Genomic DNA, 22,552 nt, shown 5'->3' with positions numbered 1-22,552 from the left:
CTTTCACAAGGAGCACACACAAAGTAGTTCACTGTGAGCGACAGCATTCTGGCCTTTCACAAGGAGCACACATAAAGTAATTCACTGTGAGCGACAGCATTCTGGCCTTTCACAAGGAGCACACCCACACACAAAGTAGTTCACCGTGAGCGACAGCATTCTGGCCTTGCACAAGAAGCACACACAAAGTAGTTCACTGTGAGCGACAGCATTCTGGCCTTTCACAAGGAGCACACCCACACACAAAGTAGTTCACCGTGAGCGACAGCATTCTGGCCTTGCACAAGAAGCACACACAAAGTAGTTCACTGTGAGCGACAGCATTCTGGCCTTTCACAAGAAGGACACACAAAGTAGTTCACTGTGAGCGACAGCATTCTGGCCTTTCACAAGAAGGACACACAAAGTAGTTCACTGTGAGCGACAGCATTCTGGCCTTTCACAAGGAGCACACACAAAGTAGTTCACTGTGAGCGACAGCATTCTAGCCTTTCACAAGGAGCACACACAAAGTAGTTCACTGTGAGCGACAGCATTCTGGCCTTTCACAAGGAGCACACATAAAGTAGTTCACTGTGAGCGACAGCATTCTGGCCTTTCACAAGAAGGACACACAAAGTAGTTCACTGTGAGCGACAGCATTCTGGCCTTTCACAAGGAGCACACACAAAGTAGTTCACTGTGAGCGACAGCATTCTGGCCTTTCACAAGAAGGGCACACAAAGTAGTTCACTGTGAGCGACAGCATTCTGGCCTTTCACAAGGAGCACACACAAAGTAGTTCACTGTGAGCGACAGCATTCTGGCCTTTCACAAGAGGAGCACACAAAGTAGTTCACTGTGAGCGACAGCATTCTGGCCTTTCACAAGGAGCACACACAAAGTAGTTCACTGTGAGCGACAGCATTCTGGCCTTTCACAAGAAGGACACACAAAGTAGTTCACTGTGAGCGACAGCATTCTGGCCTTTCACAAGGAGCACACACAAAGTAGTTCACTGTGAGCGACAGCATTCTGGCCTTTCACAAGAAGGACACTCAAAGTAGTTCACTGTGAGCGACAGCATTCTGGCCTTTCACAAGGAGCACACACAGAGTAGTTCACTGTGAGCGACAGCATTCTGGCCTTTCACAAGGAGCACACACAAAGTAGTTCACTGTGAGCGACAGCATTCTGGCCTTTCACAAGGAGCACACACAGAGTAGTTCACTGTGAGCGACAGCATTCTGGCCTTTCACAAGGAGCACACACAAAGTAGTTCACTGTGAGCGACAGCATTCTGGCCTTTCACAAGAAGGACACACAAAGTAGTTCACTGTGAGCGACAGCATTCTGGCCTTTCACAAGGAGCACACACAGAGTAGTTCACTGTGAGCGACAGCATTCTGGCCTTTCACAAGGAGCACACACAAAGTAGTTCACTGTGAGCGACAGCATTCTGGCCTTTCACAAGGAGCACACACAGAGTAGTTCACTGTGAGCGACAGCATTCTGGCCTTTCACAAGGAGCACACACAAAGTAGTTCACTGTGAGCGACAGCATTCTGGCCTTTCACAAGAAGGACACACAAAGTAGTTCACTGTGAGCGACAGCATTCTGGCCTTTCACAAGGAGCACACACAAAGTAGTTCACTGTGAGCGACAGCATTCGGGCCTTTCACAAGGAGCACACACAAAGTAGTTCACTGTGAGCGACAGCATTCTGGCCTTTCACAAGGAGCACACACAAAGTAGTTCACTAAGGAGCACACGCACACACAAAGGTGTTGCATTGAGTGCCTGGCACTACAATAGCTACATATGCTTTTTGAAACCAATAAATATTTGTGCTTTCAGCCAACATCTTTTCTTTTAGATTGATGAGTGCTTGGCACCTCCCCAACAATACAGGTTTGGGCAAACGGTGACAGACCAAAACAAGCCCTAGCAAAGCCAGAAAGTATTCATCGCCATACCTATTGGCTTTTCCAATGCCTGTTTTAAGTGCATGTGTAAACTTTTAAGCTATTTTTGGGAAACAAACTAATACTAACAAAACGTGTAGAAAAAAACATATTTGGCTTATTGGTATTTTAGCTGTGCAGATTAGTTTTTTCCTGCACACCCGATGTTTGCAGATGAGTTTCTTCCACTTTCTTTAAAACGCCTTTACCCACTCATATCTTGAATTCCAGGAATATGTTTTAGTCTAGCAGTACACTGCTTCTCAGAAATCGCAAAGGTAGTTTTTGTTATTCTTGCTAATGTGTAATGTGTGTTTATCTAACCAAATATGGCGGTTGAACACTAAAAATGTATTTTCAGCGGCTCACTATATACACCTAAGTAATATAAAGTACTACCCTGCAGGCTTGAAACTTGGTACTTTAACTTGGCCACAATACAGACTTGCTGCCTCTTGTTGACAATGGATGGCAGTGATACCTTTTGTACAGGGGGATGAAACTTTATTATGAAAAATTAGAAATATTAAATGTTCACCCTCTGAAAATAAAAGTCACTAAATAGGCCTTGTCAGAAATTTGCATACGCCATTGGCCTGGTACAGCTGCCATGTGTTTAACATTAATTTCCAACCAGATCATCTCCGAAAAACGTCTGAGCAACCGAAAAGTAAATTTCACATGCAACTTGCACTTTTACTTCATGTCTACAGTTGCAAGCCGTTACATAGTAAATAAACCATTACTTAATCATAGTAAATAGGATACCCAGAGAAAGGCATGACTAATGCTAGGGATGTTCTTGACAACCATTCGATACCTTGAAATAGGATAACTGGAAAGAAATGTGTTCGATAAATGTGCTATTTCCCTTCTCAGGTCACGTCCTTTAGTACACCTCCCACGCCGGAACGCAACAATCGTCCATCGTTTTTCTCCCCGTCTCTTAAGAGGAAAGTGCCTCGGAATCGAATAGCTGAAATGAAGAAGTCCCACTCAGCCAATGATAGTGAGGAGTTCTTCAGAGATGGTGATGACACTGGAGGTAAGGGATTAGAGATGGTAGCATTGTTATACAGGCATTGCAAAATTACAGAATTAAGGAATTATATCACAGGCTGGTCAGTGATGGTTTCCAGAGCAGTAACTCTTCTTAGCAAGTACTATAGTAAATCATTGTTACGAGACACTTGGTAACTGGGCCTCAAAATACGTATATGTTTAGAGATTAAAATCTTCTTGTTGGGCACAGAGAGGCAACGTTTTTGGCTATGTAGGAGCTACCTTCATGAACTCCGAGCTCTTGTGATACTTAGGGCCCGATTACGTGCCTGGCAGTCCATGGACCACCACACTAATAATGGGGGTGTGGTGGTCTCTCGACTACCCTATTACGATTCGAGCGGTCAGGCCGCCAGAGCCCTGCTGCAGCCACCAGGTAATCACCATTCCATGGTGGGGTTGCAGCGCTCATAAGGCCGCAGTATGCTTGACGGGACCACCGTGGACCCACCAAGCATATTACGAGTTTCCTCCGCGCCGGCGGTGTGGTAGAGGTTCTTACTCTGTGTACACTGTGACGTAGCGGAAACAAAGGGGGCTCAGCGGGGCTCCCTGTGCCTCCTCTGCATGTGGATGCACACCAGGGTGCACAACATGTGCCCCCCTCCCACCCGGTGTGCATGCACCCCAGTTCCTGCATGGCATGGACTTTTTAATCCATGCTGTGCAGGAACTGTTTTTGGCTTTCCCATTGTGGTGCCCATTTTCAGGGCACCGCCCTGGGATCGTCAAAACAAAAGCCTGCTCAAGCACGAGTTACATTTCTGTCTGGCGGGTGGTCTGACCACAGCTTTGAAGGTGCGGCGGTGGGGCGTACCCAGCACTGCACTGCCAAAGCTGTAATCTGGCCCTTGGTGACCATAGGGTGTGTGATGTGCAGTTCTGTTTCTGCCTATGATATACGAAATCGTAGAGAAACATAAGCAGGAAGTTGGGGGAAGACAGAGAGCTTTACCACTGATATATCAACGTAAGAGAGATGAGCTGGGTAGAGCATGGTACAGAAGTGGTCTGTGGCTCCCAACTAAAATGGCTGCTGTACCACTGTGTAAAACTGGTGCAGACATAGTTGGCTAAACCGTGCCTGGAATTTGTCATCCATTTCATCTGATGGGCATTCCTGAAAATCCAGTAGCGACCAGCCTTGGCAGGAGATGGTGATACATTGTCTCATTAGAAAGAATCTGTGCAGGACTTTAGCAAGTGTTTGCTGAGTCGTTTGTTATGTCACCAGAACTCCGATGTGGCAATATGGAACCAAATTAAACATGGTATCCGCTATGTATTTTCTATATTAGAACATTGAAATGTTGGGAACTCCCTTGAAAACAATGGAGTGCTCCAGGCTTAAAATGCCTGGTATAAGCCTGGAGCTCCAACATTTCAATGTTTCTTTGTTCACAGCTCTGGCTGTGAACAAAGACTTCAGGGAGCCTGAGGGGATTCCAACCTCCTCACGCTCCCATAAGGCTTTTTTTGTTTTTTTTGTTAGAACATTCTGCCCTCAAATGACAGAATGTTCTAATAGCCTTAAAGCCCTTCGTAGCTGGGCTATACTGGCTATTAAAGTCCCTCTCCCTTGTTGAAGGCCCCCGCCTTCGACTCGGGCCTTTAACGCTGGAGAGGGCCTTTAATAGCCGGTATAGCCCTCTACAGCGGGCTACAAGGCTATATTACATGTTTATTTTGCAGGCAGTTTGCTCAAAACAGCAGTTTTCTTCAAACTGCAGCATTCATTAAAATTCAAATATTTAGGCGTTGTTTACCTTTCTTGAATAAAGTGTTAATAAACAAGGGACAATGGTGAGGGTTAGTCAATTTAGCGTTTACTACATTTGCCACATTGTTTCCAAAATTTCCAGATTTCATGAAAAATATTGTTTTTATTTCAAATGAATTAAATATAATGATGACATGCAAAATTTAGATAACCATGCCACATAATTTTGGCCTCCATGCCGCATGATCCTTGTAGTCCTGACAGTGTTAATCCTCTGCAGAGTGGTTTCTGGGCTGTCATTCTATTTCCCATATTTTTATACCACTGCATTGTGTGTAATTAAAGCACAAAAACATGTAACATATATTGCACCGAAAGTGACAGTACCAGTGTTGTTATGGTTAAGTCTGAGTTTCCATAGTAAATATTATTTTTGTTTTCTTATTATCTTTGGTACCTTTCCAATAATTTGCACACAGTTTTCCAAAAAAGGTACATTTACTTTGGGTTCTACATGGCAAGTTTTGTGCACATCCATTAAGCAGGTTCTGGGAAAAAGTAGAGGGTCCTAAAAGTGGAATTTCCCATTTCATTTGCCAACGGATTCTTTGCTATTCAATGTAGGAAAAAAGGCTCTATGAAATTACCCCCTCCAGTTACTGAATACCTCTTAGGAGCCTGAGGACCTGATTACGAGTCTGGCAGTCTTGCGACCACCAGACTCGCGGTGGTGCTGGAATGGCTGTCTACCGTTTTGCCGATTACGACTTTGTAAGTCGTATTGCGGGTGGACTGGTGGTTTACCGTCGGCTGCAGCTGGAAACAGTGGTTTCCTGGCAGTGGCGCAGGAGTGTTACAAAGCACTATGCTGAGCAGGGACTGGCGCAGTCCCGCTCAACATATTTGGAGTTCCTGGACAACCAGCCTTTTAATTGCATTCAAAGACATTGAATCATGAGCAAGAAACTAAAGTAATGGACAATGAAGGCTATAAATAATGAGCAATGGGCTGAACCAAAGCTCACTCTAATTATTATATTGTAGTTGGAGACAATAGCTTGTATGCCTTTCTGTAGGCAACACCTACAAAAGATAGCTTACAGTAGGTCTTAGATGCATAATAAAAGTACCCAGTGGTAAACTAAGGCATTCAAAGGATTAGCCAGTCCCAAGAACAGAAAAAGGAAGACCAACAGATCGGGAGATCAGTACACCACTGACCTACAGTAGTAGGTGCCAGGTGGAGGTCAAATATAGATCAGTGGAGATGGGAGAAATCTAACGGGTATGACATGCATGTATAACTTTGGCATATAAAGTACCGGTCCTATAGAAAGCCTATTGTCCATTCTTGGACTGAATTGCAATCAGCTATTTACAGTGTTTATTGTTCAGTTTTTTAAATTTGAAAGAAGCACCCGAAGCTCTTTTAATATTTCTATCACAGCTGGAGAAAAGAAGAGGGTTCTTTTGTGCTTCAACAGTGTTACCATGAAGTGATTTTTTCCGTTATGTTTATTGTTTTGTGTTTATATGGAACGGATCTTTTGATTCATTTCTATTTTATTTCGTAATTTCATCAACTGTTGTGTACAATTTGAACAATAAACCTCGCCACTCTTCTACATATCTTTGCTGCAATTGCTCTAATTAGTTATGTGATGGGATTCATTGAAATTGAGTTCTTTGATGCTGAGTAAGTTCGTATTTTTTATTTGATTAATTTCACCGTTAGGTATAGTGCTCCTGGACGACTATAAGTGTTACTGCTCCTTACGGAGAACTCTGAGCTGTTACATCAGAATATATCAAACAGATCAGATGATGGCATGCAAATCAAAACAATGAAACACATTTCAGAACTCGGTAATAGAATTGTAACTAAGGTCAGTTTAGTAGAGCAGTGGAATAGGGTGAGAAGTAGCCTGGATCTATACATGGGTTGCTCCTGATGAATATCTTTATAGTTGAGGCCACACAATTTCAAACGAATTCTGGCTGCCACAGGTAGCCATTCAGGATCACGGAGGAGCTCCATAACATGGATGATTTCTTTTTGTATTAGTAACCAGTCTGACTGCTGGATATAGGATTGCATCAATAGGAGTTAGTGAGGACTGTTAGACACAAATCCAAAACCAATCCTGGAAGTGAGAGCTTAGACTGAGGCTTTTAAGTGGTCAAATAACATTAAATGTTTGTGCTTCTTTAAGATACGTAGGAAGAAGTTATCATGTGAAGAATAAGAGTTAATGTAGGATCTACGGTGTGAATCTATCATGTGAAGAATAAGAGTTAATGTAGGATCTACGGTGTGAATCTATCATGTGAAGAATAAGAGTTAATGTAGGATCTACGGTGTGAATCTATCATGTGAAGGATAAGAGTTAATGTAGGGTCTACAGTGTGAATCTATCATGTGACGGATAAGAGTTAATGTAGGATCTACGGTGTGAATCTATCATGTGAAGGATAAGAGTTAATGTAGGATCTACGGTGTGAATCTATCATGTGAAGGATAAGAGTTAATGTAGGATCTACGGTGTGAATCTATCATGTGAAGGATAAGAGTTAATGTAGGATCTACGGTGTGAATCTATCATGTGAAGAATAAGAGTTAATGTAGGATCTACGGTGTGAATCTATCATGTGAAGAATAAGAGTTAATGTAGGATCTAAGGTGTGAATCTATCATGTGAAGGATAAGAGTTAATGTAGGATCTACGGTGTGAATCTATCATGTGAAGGATAAGAGTTAATGTAGGATCCACAGTGTGGGGTAGGATGGTGCAAAGTAGTTTATCATCAATGAGTGCCAAAAGAGTAGGGTCAAATTAATGTATTTGTCTGGGAGAATGAGAAGGAATTCCGTCCTTTGCGAATGTAACCATGGAGCGTTTTGTGGCATCCAACATGTGATTTTCCTCAGGCAAGATTTCAACAGTAAAACTCATTGTAACACACCATCTACAACAATTAAGGAAGGAGTCTCTTTTTAGGATAGATGGAATAGAACACTTTCCTCAATTACCTCCGCCTCTTTTTCCCCTGCAGGGCCTCCTCAATTTACTCTCATGCTCGCCAACTCTCAAACCTAAAACACTTGAGCTCTGATCAAGACGTGCTTTTGTCGAGTCATTACCACCCAGCTGGCATTGAAAAGGCACACACTATATTCAATCATACCTCTGCAAGGAGTACATATGAAGGATCTTTTCCAAATCAGACAACTGCAGTCCATCATTCAATACCTTTCCAAGAAACACGTCTAATGCATTCTAACTAATGCTGGATCCGCTCCAGCTCATTAATGAAAGATTATAGAACAAGTACACTTCATGACTCAGACTCCTGAAACCTGGTCCTCAGCCACTTCTTCAACCTCGTAGTACAACTGATAATGACACACTCCACAAAGAAAGGCCCAGAGAAGAAAGCGGGGGCTCAGCCATTATAAACACGAGTTAGCAGTAGAAGAATTACCAGATTCTCCTTCCTGACACTTCCATGAAGCCACCCAGAAATAAAGCCGTAAGCTTTCACACTATCTACTGTCCTCTGGGACATACTTTGTCCCTTCCTGGCCACTTCAATGACCTTGCTTTTCCATGCTAATTCATTACTCTACCAATATCGTCCTGAAAGTCCCGACATCCTGTGGAACATAAATAAAACAATTCATTGAATATCATCAGAAATCTTTCTTCATGACCTCTCCCAGCTCACTCCTTTCATGACTCACAACAAAGGAAATACAGGTTGCTGAATCATTGCATCCTCAAACCTCATCATCCCTAACAAATTAATCAAACTTGATTGGTCAGACCACTGCAGTCTTCCGTTCTATGCTACACCATAAAGCTACACAAAGAGAGCAAACAAAACCATCCAAATTTGAATAAGGCCACTAAATGTTTCATTCACCTAAAACCCAGAAACTTGCACCATTTACTTAACAAGCCTTCAAAGAAAAAAACCTCCGATCTAAGCTACACCACTAAAACTAATACAAGTAAAGAAACAATCAGGAAACTAGAAAAATATGTAGGCAAATACCAAACTTAAGATCACTGAGTAGAGATACAAATCCAGAAGGGCACAACACCTCACATCAAAGCCAACTATTTAAAGAAACTGATCAAGCATTCATGTGTATCATAAAACGCTGTGTAAACATACCTCTGCGAACCCACAAATAGTATTGTATCCTGTGATTTGCCATTAATATTGTTACCCTTTTCTGCATGTAAACCTCGAAAATCCACAACGAATTAAGACTTGTAGTCCAACCATACCACCAAGCTCTATCCTTAAATGGACACAGTTCAATAAGCTAGACCTACTGTTGCTACTCCAAATCATGGAAGCCCCAAAGCCATCATCATATGTCGATTACAGCAAATATGATAAATGTGGTGTTCAAGGCCACACCCTGCCAATCCTCAGAATCATCAGTTCCTCCCTAAAATATATACCCATCATCACAAAAGTAGGATCTGATCACGCACCCCTGCCAAAGAGACCAAACCTTGACTTCCAAATCCTCTGAGGAATCTTAAAACTACCTTTCCTTGTCAAAAATATAGCAAAAGCTGTCCTATCTCACGTATCAAAAAATAAGCTAAATTCTGGCTCCAACTAAAACGTTACAGGAAAAGTTATGGTGAAACGCGTGGCCAGGAAAAGGTGCAGGGCTGGGAGGAGGTGGCTGGAAGAGATATGTGCAGATTAGATGCAGACTGGGGGAGGTGCTGGCAGCGAGAGGCTCCGGCAGGTAGAGGTTTTGGCTGGGTAAGGTACAGGAAGGGAGAGGTATGTGGAGGCAGAGGTGAGCACATGAGGAGGTGAACGTGGGCTTGGAAGGGTATGGGCCAGTTGAGGTGCAGCCTGGGAAGGTGCGTACAAACATATGTGTTTGATGGCTGTAGACTGACGGGGTGCTTGCAGGTAGAGGTAGGTGAGGCGCCCAGGCTGACAGCAATGCAAGAAGATTCAGTTGCAGATAGAGATGGGTGTGGAAGGCGTGTAGACAGCGGTGTAGGTAGAGAAACAAGAGAGATGTTGTCAAAAAGACGTGTGGTTAAATGGGCAAACCGTGCCACATCCAAAACAGAAACACCAATGATTGATAACAAAAACACTTGCTGTCTATAGTTAAAATGCAGTTTAGTTACAATGGGGTAACCCAGTATCCCTCAGAACCTGGGCAGTAATGAAAAAGTACTCAATTGGTTCTATCGGGTGCATACTATTTCTTCAAATTTCTCTGACTATTCAACGAACTATTCACAAATAAACAAGTTAATCAAAAGAAACCCAAATCCAAACCATATGGAGTATTTAAAAAACTTTTATACATTTCATCATTTATAAATACCTTTGTTTCAATATTTGCAAGGCTGTTAAAGGCACATAGTGACACATAATATGTGAAGAAGGTGACATTTAGTGCTCAGTGATATTGTGAAGGTGTAATATATACAGAGGTGATGGAGGGGAGAGGAGGTTGGAGAGAGAATTGGCCAGAGATACAGGATATTTCAGGTACTTCTGCAGACTAAATGAATGAGTCTCATCGCAGAGTCCTATAGCTGGTCCAAATATTGTAATGTCGACGTTTCAACCCTGGACCTGCACTGTTGGAAGGTCAATGCGGGTCTTCATCACGACTTGGAAGGGGGGTAACAGCCTGTTGATTATAATGATCAATGGTCAGGTTTGGATTGGGAGGTAAGGTGCCAACTCATTGCGGTAGCACTTAAGGCGGTGAAAACTCACCTAAAAAAAACACAGGTGGGCTTACCGAAAATTAGCTCAAGAAGTGTCACTTTCAAGGCTGTAGGTAGTAGTAGGAGCCTGTTGTTCCTTTCATTCAGTGGCTCTACACAAAAAATGGGCGTATGATTACTATCCCATTCTCAATTTCCCCATGGGTCAGGAATAATGATGGTGGGTGGAAGACTCACCTCGATAGTGGATGGTGATGAGTTAGAAAAATGATCAACTCACAAGGTACTCAGTCAATGTTGTGGTTTGCAACTCAAGACGTAGTCTGTAGGGAAGAGAATGTTTGTTAATTATCTCCATCCCAATCTTCTTCCTCAATTTATGTATAATCTTATTCTGTGACACACTGTAAATATTAGCACCGCATATATTGAATTGAAATCCTTCCGTTTCATTTACTTCGCACTTGGCGGATAGCCACCGCAAACACTGACCTGTCCCGGCACTTCAGACGATGTGATTCAGTTACGCCCGACTGGTTGCTTGGCAACCTTTCCTCGCGTCCCTGCAGGCGAAGCATCCTCGTGCTCGCTAAACAGGTTTAAACGGGTCCCGCTTCGAAGCCGCAGCTGCCTCAATTGTGAGCGCGGACGCGGCTAAAAGAAATTAAAATACCCGTACGCCTAAGGAAATCGACATGTTGATCTTAAAGGTGAGCAGACTGCCATAAGAGAAACCACTTCCCTATATTATTATTTTAATCCCGGCATGGAGCTAATTAACACACATTCTCCTTCCTACAGACTTCGTCTTGAGTTGCGAGTTGCAAACCACAACATTGACTGAGTACCTTGTGAGTTGATCATTTTGCTAACTCACCACCATCCACTATCGAGGTGAGTCTTCCACCCACCGCCATTATTCCTGACCCATTGGGGAAATTGAGAATGGGATAGTAATCTTACGCCCATTTTTTCTGTAGAGCCACTGAATGAAAGGAACAACAGGCTCCTACTACTACCTACAGCCTTGAAAGTGACACTTCTTGAGCTAATTTGCGGTGAGCCCGCATGGGCTTTTTTGAGGTGAGTTTTCACCTCCTTCAGTGCTGCAACAATGAGTTGGCACCTTACCTCCCAATCTAAACCTGACCATTGATCATTATAATCAACAGGCTGTTACCCCCCCTTCCAAGTCGTGATGAAGACCCGCATTGACCTTCCAACAGTGCAGATCCAGGGTTGAAATGTCGACCTTACAATATTTGGACCAGCTGTAGGACTCTGGGATGAGACTTATTCATTTAGTCCGCAGAAGTACCTGAAATATCCTGTATCTCTGGCCAATTCTCTCTCCCCCTCCTCTCCCCTCAATCACCTTTGTATATATTACACATTCACAATTTCACTGAGCACTAAATGTCACCTTCTTCACATATTATGTGTCACTGTGTGCCTTTAACAGCCTTGCAAATATTGTAACAAAGGTATTTATAAATGATGCAATTTATAAACGTTTTTGAAATACCCCATATGGTTTGGATTTGGTTTTCTTTTGATTAACTTGTTTAATTGTGAATAGTTTGTTGAATAGTCAGAGAAATTTGAGGATATAGTTAAAATGTGCCACTTCAGTCCACGAGGGTTTCATAGAATGCAAACCTCTGTAACAAGGCTGGCATATTAGCTGGAACAGAAAGTGTGCCCTATCTCGGAGGACACTTTGACAAGGCTTTAGCTTCTTGTTTTCAGAAAGCCTATGTGAGTGCACAAAACCCGTTGTATATCTGGCTCTTGCTTTTAGTGATAGAATGGCAATGTGGCAATAGCGGTGAAACTTAAAAATTGCCAGTTTTTGGTGCATTTTTTAGAAAGCTCGTGTGTGCTCATCTATACTAATATAATAAAGAGAGAGCCCAAACCTTTGAGGCGGGTAATCTCAGGAACCACAGCACCAATCACAACACCCAATACAGCGTTGGAAAGGGCAGTTGCAGCAGAAGGACATAGGCTATGAGGACGCCCACCATATACATTTGAAAGGTAAAAGAACCGTGCCAGCAAAGTAGTCCCTTGTGGGCGTATCTGCGTTGTGCTGTGGGCGTGTGCTGGGGGCGTGACAAATGCTGGGGGCGTGTAGTACGTCCCGCCCTTCATGCCATGTCTCATATCGTGTGCTGTGGGCGTGTGCTGGGGGCGTGGGGCTCGGGATTACGGAAAAAAAAGCGCGCGTTGTGCCCATTATTTCATTGTTTTTTCAACCCAGGTTCTGTACATTCCAGCTCCAGGTGTGCTTACCAGTGACGTGCACCTGCTTTACTGTATGGAGGCCAGGCATGGCGCTATTCCCAAGGGCCGGAAGGAGTGCAAACAGGGACCATTGTGCAGGAAATGTAATCTCGCCTTAACTTCCGGTGACGCCTGAAGCGCACACTGGAGATTTTCCACTTCTGTTGCGCACAGGCCTCGCGCCATGCACATCCGGACACAAGGCCCGCCTCCACGGAAATAGCAAGAAAGGGACTATCCCTCCCCCGGGAATATGTGATGATATTCCGCAAACCAACATCCCGCATACCATGACGCCACAATTTTTATAACGCAGGACTATTACTCCGCAAAGACATAATTTCTAAAACGTTTACAACGCATATGACTTTATCACGCATGCCATTATAACGCAAATGCAAGTGTGGTAAAGTCATATACATTGTAAAACTACATTATTAAAACATCAAAAATATGTTTGTATATATGTGTATTTATTTATATATATATATATATATATATATATATCTATATATATATATATATATAAATAAAAATATATATATTTATATTATTTGTATTTATTTTATTTTATTACCCTTTACACCCTAAAAACTAATCCCACCCTGCTCCCTTTAAATACCCCTGTACCCCATAATCATAACCCACCCTTACTCCTTAAAATACCCCAACACCCTTAAACACTAACCCATCTTAACCCTATAAATATACCCTGTACCCCAAACCTATCCCTAAATCCTAAAAATACCCCTGTACCCCAAATACCCAAACCTAGCCCTGAACCCTATAAATACCCCTGTACCTCAAACCCCAAACCTAGCCCTGAACCCTAAACATACCCCTGTACCCCAAAACCCAAACCTAGCCCTGAACCCTAAAAACACCCCTGTACCCCAAAACCCAAACCTACCACTGAACCCTAAAATACCCCTGTACCCCAAAACCCAAACCTAGCCCTGAACCCTTAAAATACCCCTCTACCCCAAAACCTAAACCTACCCCTGAACCCTAAAAATACCCCTGTACCCCAAAACCCAAACCTAGCCCTGAACCCTAAAAATAACCCTGTACCCCAAAACCGAAACCCAAAAATACCCCTGTACCCCAAAACCCAAACCTTGCCCTGAACCCTAAAAATACCCCTGTACCCCAAAACCCAAACCTAGCCCTGAACCCTTCAAAATACCCCTGTACCCCAAAACCCAAACCTACCCCTGAACCCAAAAAATACCCCTATACCACAAAACCCAAACCCCAAACCTAGCCCTGAACCCTAAAAATACCCCTATACCCAAACCCCAAACCTAGCCCTGAACCCTAAAACTACCCCTGTACCCCATAACCCAAAACTATATCTGAAACCTTAAAATACCGAAACACCCCAAAACATATACCTCAGTACCCCAAAACATATACCCCTATACCCATACTTACCTTATCCAAACATTTTTTTAAAAACATGCTTTTACCATTCATGCATTTACAACGAATTTCGTTGTAAATGTATGCGTGGTAAAAGCATATAAAATGTAATGCCATGCGTTATAATGGCATTGCGGAGTCATGGTACTTTCCTAATGAAAGTATGCGGAGTGATGGTATGCAGAAAGAAAGTTGCGTAATAATGGGTGTTTACCCTGCCCCGGTAAGTACATTGGTGGCACGGCGGCCCACATCTCCAGCAACATACTCATATTTTTTCACCACCCATTTGAAAAATGCACAGGTCTCTCTCATTAATGGCCAGCACCGACATACACTTTTAGACACACCTCCCGCCACAAGTTCTAGAATTGCGAACTTTAGAGCTGGGGAGCTAAGTTCGAATCTCGGCATCAGCTCAACATCCTGTGATTCCAGGCAAATTGCTTTGTCTCTCCGTGCCTACCACAAATGAATGTGTTCTTCTGTAATGTAAATTGTGCTCACGCCATGTTGTAGAGTTCGCGCTATATAATTTTGCAAGGAAAAATAAAGTAGGGAAACCCGAGTTCACACACTACTGAACGCGCACTCTTAAGAGCATCAGCAGTGCACTGTGAATCGGAGCGTTTCACAGGCCTGTCACAGATAAATGCTATCAAAACGAAATCCTATAAAACAATATACTGCTGCCGGCCAATATACTACTGGCCGGCAGCAATTCATACCCGGACAACGTCGGGACGGGCTGCTAGTTTTGTTATAAAAAAGGGCGAAACCCGCTGTATATCTCTCTTTTGTAATATAGGGGCCAAATAAGTTTTTGTTATACCATTTCTATTTACCCGATCATCTTGAGAAATACTTGATATTATATGCATGACTTTTTTTTAGCTTTCTACACTGTCAACAAAATACCTATCATGAGACTTTGATGAATAATGTATGGCTATGATGTCATCGGACAACTAAAGCAGTCTGTAGCCAGATCTAAAAAACACAAAACAAAAGAAGCGGTTCGATATAATTTCTGCTCTTAAAAGTGCACAAACTGAGTCGAATACTGCAGAGAAATCCATCAGCACTTGGGCTGAACTCCTACCTTGTGAGTTCACCTGAAAGCCCAGGGTTTGTTGATGCCGCTGCTAATGCACTTTGCTATTTTAGGCTGCATTATATGTAGCTCGAAGCCATCTATCTTCCATGCTGCTAAGAGCAGTGCTGAATCAAATGGCTTTGTGTTCACTCGCATGACAAAGAGCCTTAAGAACATTATTACAAGTGTTACATTAGTGGAGCTTCTAGGCAATTAAAGGCCATTTAGTCATGTGGAGGGAAGTGACTGTCCGTGATATCCGAATACAGCTCACCACCATCCTTTTACTTTTCCCACTGTGATATAGAATGAAGAGATGGTAATTAGCATTGGAGTTGTTTAGCATTGAAAGCTCTCTGTGTTTTTAGGCTCCCTGTGCTGTTACTGGAGGGAGGCTGTGCGGCGGGGTGGGGATTCAGGAGGTTTGGATTCCACATCTGTATACCCACCCCCTGGTCTCCATGTGCCACTTCTCCCTGGCTCTTACTAGACAGAATGTGTATACGCTACTACATAGGGGTTTGGTGTTGCGTTAATGTGTTATCTCTGACGTGGCACAGGAGGCGTGGCTTTATATGAGTCAGTGAAGGTATTTTTTCACTCTGCAGCATTGTAGATTATAATTTAGTTTGGGATCTGCTTTGCAAGTATATATTACTTTACCTGTTTCTTTATCAGAGGAACTGAAAGGGTAAATTAGCAGCAGCTTTTGTGAGTTTCTTAAAATCTGAACAGAGGCTGTGAGAAAGAGGTTATTAGATGTGGTGTATTGTGGTCAACCACAAGTAATAAGGCCACTATATTTTTAGGTCCAGTTAAAGATTTCAATCATTTAAACCTGAGCTCCACCTCTAGTATCTATGGCACAGCGTATACAAGTTTAACTTACAAAAATGTATACAACATTTGTAAATGCAAAATAGTTAAAAAGACAACACTATAAACATCCCACTCCAATTTATAGCAATAAAGAATAATTTTATTAATAAAATGGCACCAAAACAGAAAAAAATGAACTATAATAATATAATTTTATTAAGATTTAAGTAAAATTTAGTACCAAAAAGCGCTAAGGGCCAATGATATTCAATGGTTGCCAGAACCAGAATCTAGCTGCTATATAAGTTCGTCTGCGATGGATCGAGGGTCAGATACACCGACCAGGTTCGACCCAGCCGTCCGTTTTTTCTTTAGGACTTAGTTTTTTTCTGAAAGGCAAAAGTCTTCAGCGAGGGAAGACAGGAGGCTGGCTCCATGACATCAGATAGGCATTGGACAACGTCCAGGTGAAGCCATTGCTGTAGTGTAGTTCCTAGTTTCCCACTAGGCCCTGCGCATTGGAATAACATAAACAGTAGTATCGACGTAGAAGTGCGGATCTTCCAGGCCTCCACTGACTATGCTAAACTTAATTGGGTTTGTTACCAACTAGCTCAGAGGTCACTGGAAACTTTCTTGACTGAATAGGAAGTGATCAGCTTCCCTGGCACAGACAAGAAGGGATTCAGTTTTCCAACAACCGTGCAACATGACAACTTTGCTCCTCAGATCAAGAGTCAATCTCTAGGGTCGTGTGAAACAATAGACAGTTATTTTACTCAGTCAGGTTAGTGCAGTTTACTTTCACAATATGTAGAGAATAGAGAGACGGGCGTTTGTCAATAAAGGGTTCACATTTATTGAACAGTCTTCTCGTACAAGAGAAATGTATTGCCACAATTGCTAGACTTGTTATGATAAAAAGTACGTACAGTAAGAGAAGTATTGCAAGATAATACTGTAAAAGCATTGATATGGTTTCTTAGCCATACAATGGTTTAAAAGTAATAAAACATATATACATTCATATATACATTAGGCTAAAATACTCAACTGGTGCTTCTAACTACGCCTACCCCAGTGTACCTGACCTAAGCCTAATACTTGGGAGGGGAGTAAGTAAGTAGCTTCAGTTTAAGTTGGTTTTGCCAAGGTTTGCTTCAAGAATTCTCACTAAGGGTTTAGTCAACACCATACCTCTGAATAGAATGATGGAGGTCTGGTATCTCCTTCAGGGGGAACTCGGTATCTCAGTCACCCGCGAGGGCAGACTAGAAACGCTGGAGCTGGATTTCTCAGCAGGAGAAAGACAGCGTCTCTCTTCAGCGCGTCGAGGAGGAGGAGGGGGGACAGTGTCCGCGGGCAGCTGGCATCTGCTGGGCTCTTCGCAGAGGGACGGCTGTTCAGCTCCTAGTTTCACCACACCATCGTTCGCGCTTTAGCAGCGATAATGGTATCAGCAGCTTCAGGCGACGGGCAGCAGCATCAGTGTACTGCAGACAGCTAGCAACAGGACCATTGCTTAAGGCAACGTTGGTAATATTTATACCTGACAGGTGCCTGGTTTGACGTAAGTTTGCTGGACATAAGACGTCAATTAAAGATGTCACTAGGAAGTGATAGCTATCAGTTGCTCATTAGAGTTCCATTACTAATCAAAACACAGCAAGCGGGGATTTCCAGGTTTGCTGAGTTTTTATCTTGTTGAAGAACTCGGAGTGTTAATCTAGGAATCTCAGATAGTGACTTCTGCTCTGTCATTGCACTAATTGGTTGCAAAGGAAGTGGCAGAGAACTATTCTGGAATGTGGCTCTGTTCGTGTGAGGCCAGAGATGACTTTCTGAATATCGCTCTTGAACGGTTATGCCAATATAGGGAATAAATGGATTTATAGCCGAATAGGGGCATAAGGTCACAGTATCGATCAGGATCCTAGATAAGCACGCAACATTGCTTTTGGTGAGAAAAGCTCGGTGAGGGAGAAATTTAAATTTCCATCCCCAGGGAAGTTCTCTCACTGCCTGAAATTTTTTGCCGCCTTCTCCCAATCAAGATTTTACCTTTGGACATAGTCTTTTTTTTATAGAGCTCAGAACCCTCCAGCAGGGCAATACTGTGGGCTGTATCCAAGGAGGGTTTAACAAGGCCTTATACCTTCTCCACAAGTTCCCGCTGGAACAGATTTGCTGCTGCAGAGAAGTTCCAAGCAGGGGGAGCCTGTTTCTTCAGCTCAGCAGCAAAGCACCTTGAGCGGATCCACTTGGCAGGCTTGTCCTTGTCTTCTGGAGGCCTGAAGCCTACAAATTTTGCATGTCACAGGTTTTTCAGTGATGATGCGATAAGCCAAATTAGTTACCAGCAAGGTCCCAGGACTTCAGGAACAGCACTATGGGGTCATGACTCACTCCAGCAGAGGCCACCAGCAGGGAGGGTCCAGATCCGGTTCCGTTGGTACTGGTCAGCTGGGAAGATTAGAAACTGATCCCTTGCAGCCTATTGTGGCCCTATCGCCTTTGCAGGAGGTCAGCCACTTACCTGTGAAGTCCATTTCTTTGTCCTGGGTACATGTGGGAGCAGGTCCAGCCCTTCAGGTCTCCTCTCATGACTCAAACAGCAGTTGCAGTCCTTCTTCTGTACTTTCACAAGTCTGGTAGTATTCTGAAGAAGGTGCAGATGGTACGACATTCATGCCTGGCAGTATCCTGTTGGTGGTGGTGACTGCTGGCCCCTCCTTAACCAATGGGGTAAAATGTCTCAGAGGTAACCCTACCCACTTTTGCAGCTGTTCCTGTGTTCTCTACTACAAACAATCTCATAGTGTCCCTCTCTCACTAAATCCACACTGGAGAAACTTCCCATTGTTCAGAACCTGTGCGCCCACCCAGAGGTGTTGTCATAGTGTATATAAATTTACTAAAAACATTTCGGATAAACAAAATGTGGCGATGGAAATAAAATCTGTATTATGAATAAACTTGAAATAACATTAATAAGATTGGATAGAATGCAAGTTACTACACAGAAAAAAGGAAAAGTGGTATTGCACGTGAAAAAAGTGTCTAATTTTCCTACCATCTTTATGTTCTTTCTGAACAGGGAGGATGTCAGCAATTTAATCAGATTGTTGTTTCTTAGCTATTTAATGTCGTGGGTTCCATTTATAAAATAGTTTCTATTCCTGACCCCTTACTTTTCCAAATAATAAAGCTAATTTATCGTCCCCCCCAATCCCAAGGCAGAACCATTTATGTGTCTGCATGTTTCTATATGTAAAAACGTTATTCACTCTTGTTTATGTGATCTTAACTTTTCCCTGTTTTAAAAAGATGAGAACAAATTCTCTGTTTTGATTTGCCCCTCATTTTTTTATTTATATTTTTTCGTGGCGACGATCACATTAAAGATCTATTCCGTAACCAGCCCGCTTGGCTAAGGCTTGATGGTAATCTTCCTTGCGGCATTGGATGTTAAAATCCATTCTCTGGGCCTTAACTGGCGTTTAATTTGCATCACCAACAACTACTCACGGATGTAGGTCCATCGTCAAAGAAATCGTGTCGTTCTTTCCGTTAAGGATGTGCCTGGGTGCACTGGCATGTTCCCACCTGAAGAGGTGCCTTTGTTAGAGAGACTTGAGAAGGTTTCATTGTTATTCCTTTTAAAGCCTTTCCCTGTCTGCGGAGGGGAGTTCATGCAGGATTCTAGACACTTAAAACATGGCAGATATGTGACAGGCCTAACAAGGGGTTTACAATCAATTGCTTTCATATTCTAACTTTTTGTCACGGTGCTGAATAATTGGGGTCAAGACTAGGCCAGATCTTTCAGAGCCACACTAAATGTCTGAGAGAACTGGTGCACTACGCATTTTTCTTCAATTTTCGTAATTGCCTTTCCAGAAAGAGACTCGAGGTTCCTTATTCGATGACAGGCTAAGGAAAGGATATTAACTACAGAGTGAATGCTTCATCTGCTGAATGCTTGCCAGTTTGAGAATCTTGCCTATAAGACAGTTGGTGGAGGAATCTTGTTAGACGTGCTACAGTCTCTCTTATGTAATCGATTTAGGGCAGGGAATTTAACTATATCAAGCGAAATCTCACAGAGAAGGCCATCTTTCTAGGCACCATTTTTGCATCCTTCCCCTCCTTTTCAGACAATAGCCCAAGATCAGCCTCCCACCCAACCTTCAGTTTTATAAATGTGCCTGGGTCACCAAGTATAGACAGACTTGTTTGTAAATTATTAATTTCACCTCTAGTGAATTGAAATCTAGGATTGTGTCTATTGAAGGTTGGTATGGGCTCAGGGCATGCTGTAACATTTCTACAAAACTGAGTGGATTATATCGCATCCTCTGATTGTAATTCAGCAAATAATGTAATATGTCCTTAAGTCAGTATGTCGTCCACGAGATGTAGTTCCATCCTACAAACCCCACCGCACCCCACATGCTTAACTCATGCTGCCACCCGCAAGGCCATCTGGCTAGCAGGCTGGCTTACTAATCCTGCCATTTTTCGCGTCCTCCTTTTGTATTTGGACTCCTGTCTGCTTGGTAGCGGGAACCCTGCAGAGGACATCTAGTGTAGATATCATGCAAGGGAGTTAATTCCCATGAGAGCTCCCATTCTGATCCCTGGGTAATACTTCAGCTGAAACAAGCACTCATTTAGTAGGGTCAAGTGTGTCACCTATTAATGTGTCTCAATAGTAGCCATTCCATCCCTCCATCATAAAACGACTGAGCACTTTCACATGGTACTCCTGCCCGAAGAAAGGAGCACGGTTGTGTGGTGAGGCACGTGAAGAAGTCCTCCATATTCATATTTGCAAAGTTTCACTTGATGTATAAAAGCCAAGTGCATGGATTTTAATTCACAGAAATGCTAGTGGTAGTGGAAGTGACACGATACAAGCTTTGATCTTAATGGCATCACAGTAAGTGAACTAGGGGAGTGCAGGAACCACCTGCACTGCTTCCTGTGGCACTCCGAGTGGAGAAGAAAACTTCTTCAATGGAAATTTAGTAAATGTAAGCAAAGTCGAAAATGGAAATACACTGTTCGTCAATAATCCATTTCAAGTGTGTTTATTATGAATGTCACATATTAAATCATAGTGACTGCGTTGAAGAAGTGTATACGCAATTCAAAGTTCAAAAGAGATCCAATTGCATTGATGGTGTCCCTATGCATTTCGGGACGTGGCCCTTCATCAAGGGACTATTCGCAATCTGAAAGTAAGAGTACAGCGTATCAGGGAGGGAAGACGCCTCCAGAATATAAGTACATAAACAAGGATAAAACCAATCTTGAAACGTGCCGGAGTAGATATCATAAATGGTGAATCGAGGCTGGAGCAAATGCGGGTATGAAAGACAGCATGCAAAGAAGTGCATATTAAACATAGAGTGACTGAATGGTGCTCAAAAAAGGTAAAGGTCGTGGTGGACAAAGATGTTTAAATGAGGCTAAAAATCCCGAAGGTGAAGTAAACACGTATGCATGTTAGCCGGAGAGGGTACAAATCATAATAAGAATGACGATAAAGAGAAGTTGAAAGTCCCAGATATTGTAGCGTTAAGTAGAACAGGGTGCATGCCGGTCAAAAATAACTTACGAGCAGTTTATTTAACGGATTTACGAAAACCAAAGTGGGTTTAAACAGCAAGCGTTAATCACCCGTGTGACAAAAGTTAGAGGGAACGGAGTGTTCAGAGCTTACCGGATAGTATACAGGAAAGACGCGTAACGTCAGTCAGGAGAATGAGGGTTCCGTGAGTGGATGCAGAAGTGAATAGAAATAGACAAGGGGAATAAAAACAAACGATAGACTATAATAAGAGAGCGATCAACGAGAACGGGAAAATTAAATGTTGGTGACCATAAGATGAAAATATAACCAGGAAAGAATGCATTTAAAGTGCGTGAGATGTACAATAGTGAAAAGAAAATTGAGGATGTTTGACAAAAACCTTAAGGGCAGACGCACACAGGCGGCCATCTTGGGTGAGGAAATCACGGGGTTGTGTGGAACATGGTGGGTGAAATCGGACAATGAACACGAATACCACCATAAGCATACAAGAAATGTGAGAAAGATGGGAAATGGTGACACTGGAGGCAAAGGCCATATAAAAATCCGGAACGATAAATGAAAGGAAAGAAGGACAAGAGCTCGAAAAATGGTCATTGGATGAAGCGTAAATAAGTCAAGGGATGAAAAAAGGAGGGTAGAGAGGAAATGAAGGTAAATTAGAGGGGAAACGGGGCCATGAGGCACAAGGTAACACGATGTGTAATGAAGTGAAATAACAAGGATAGGCGAATGAAAAAGGAAAGTGCAAGAATGTAAAACATCTAGGACAATGAAGTGAAAAAGTACTAGGGAAAAAGACAGTAGGTGAAGCAGAGTGTGTAGAATGTAGAGAAAACAGAAGTAGAGAGTGAAAAAAAGCTAGAACAGGAGTT

General features: G+C 42.7%; 1 protein-coding gene across 1 annotated transcript in view; it reads left to right on the top strand.

Annotated features, from left to right (window-relative positions):
* Positions 1 to 22,552, top strand: part of KIAA0930 (KIAA0930 ortholog) — a 615,380-nt gene that overhangs the window by 555,054 nt on the left and 37,774 nt on the right. The window contains exon 8 of the mRNA XM_086952743.1: positions 2,824 to 2,989. Within this exon, the coding sequence (XP_086808869.1) occupies positions 2,824 to 2,989 (166 nt within the window). The remainder of the gene's footprint in view (positions 1 to 2,823; positions 2,990 to 22,552) is intronic.

The sequence above is a fragment of the Lissotriton vulgaris genome, chromosome 1_2, assembly GCF_964263255.1.
Source record: "Lissotriton vulgaris chromosome 1_2, aLisVul1.2, whole genome shotgun sequence".
Taxonomy (NCBI): Eukaryota; Metazoa; Chordata; class Amphibia; order Caudata; family Salamandridae; genus Lissotriton; species Lissotriton vulgaris.
Note: the sequence above shows the minus strand (reverse complement) of the source record. Positions and strands in the feature narration are given on the sequence as shown.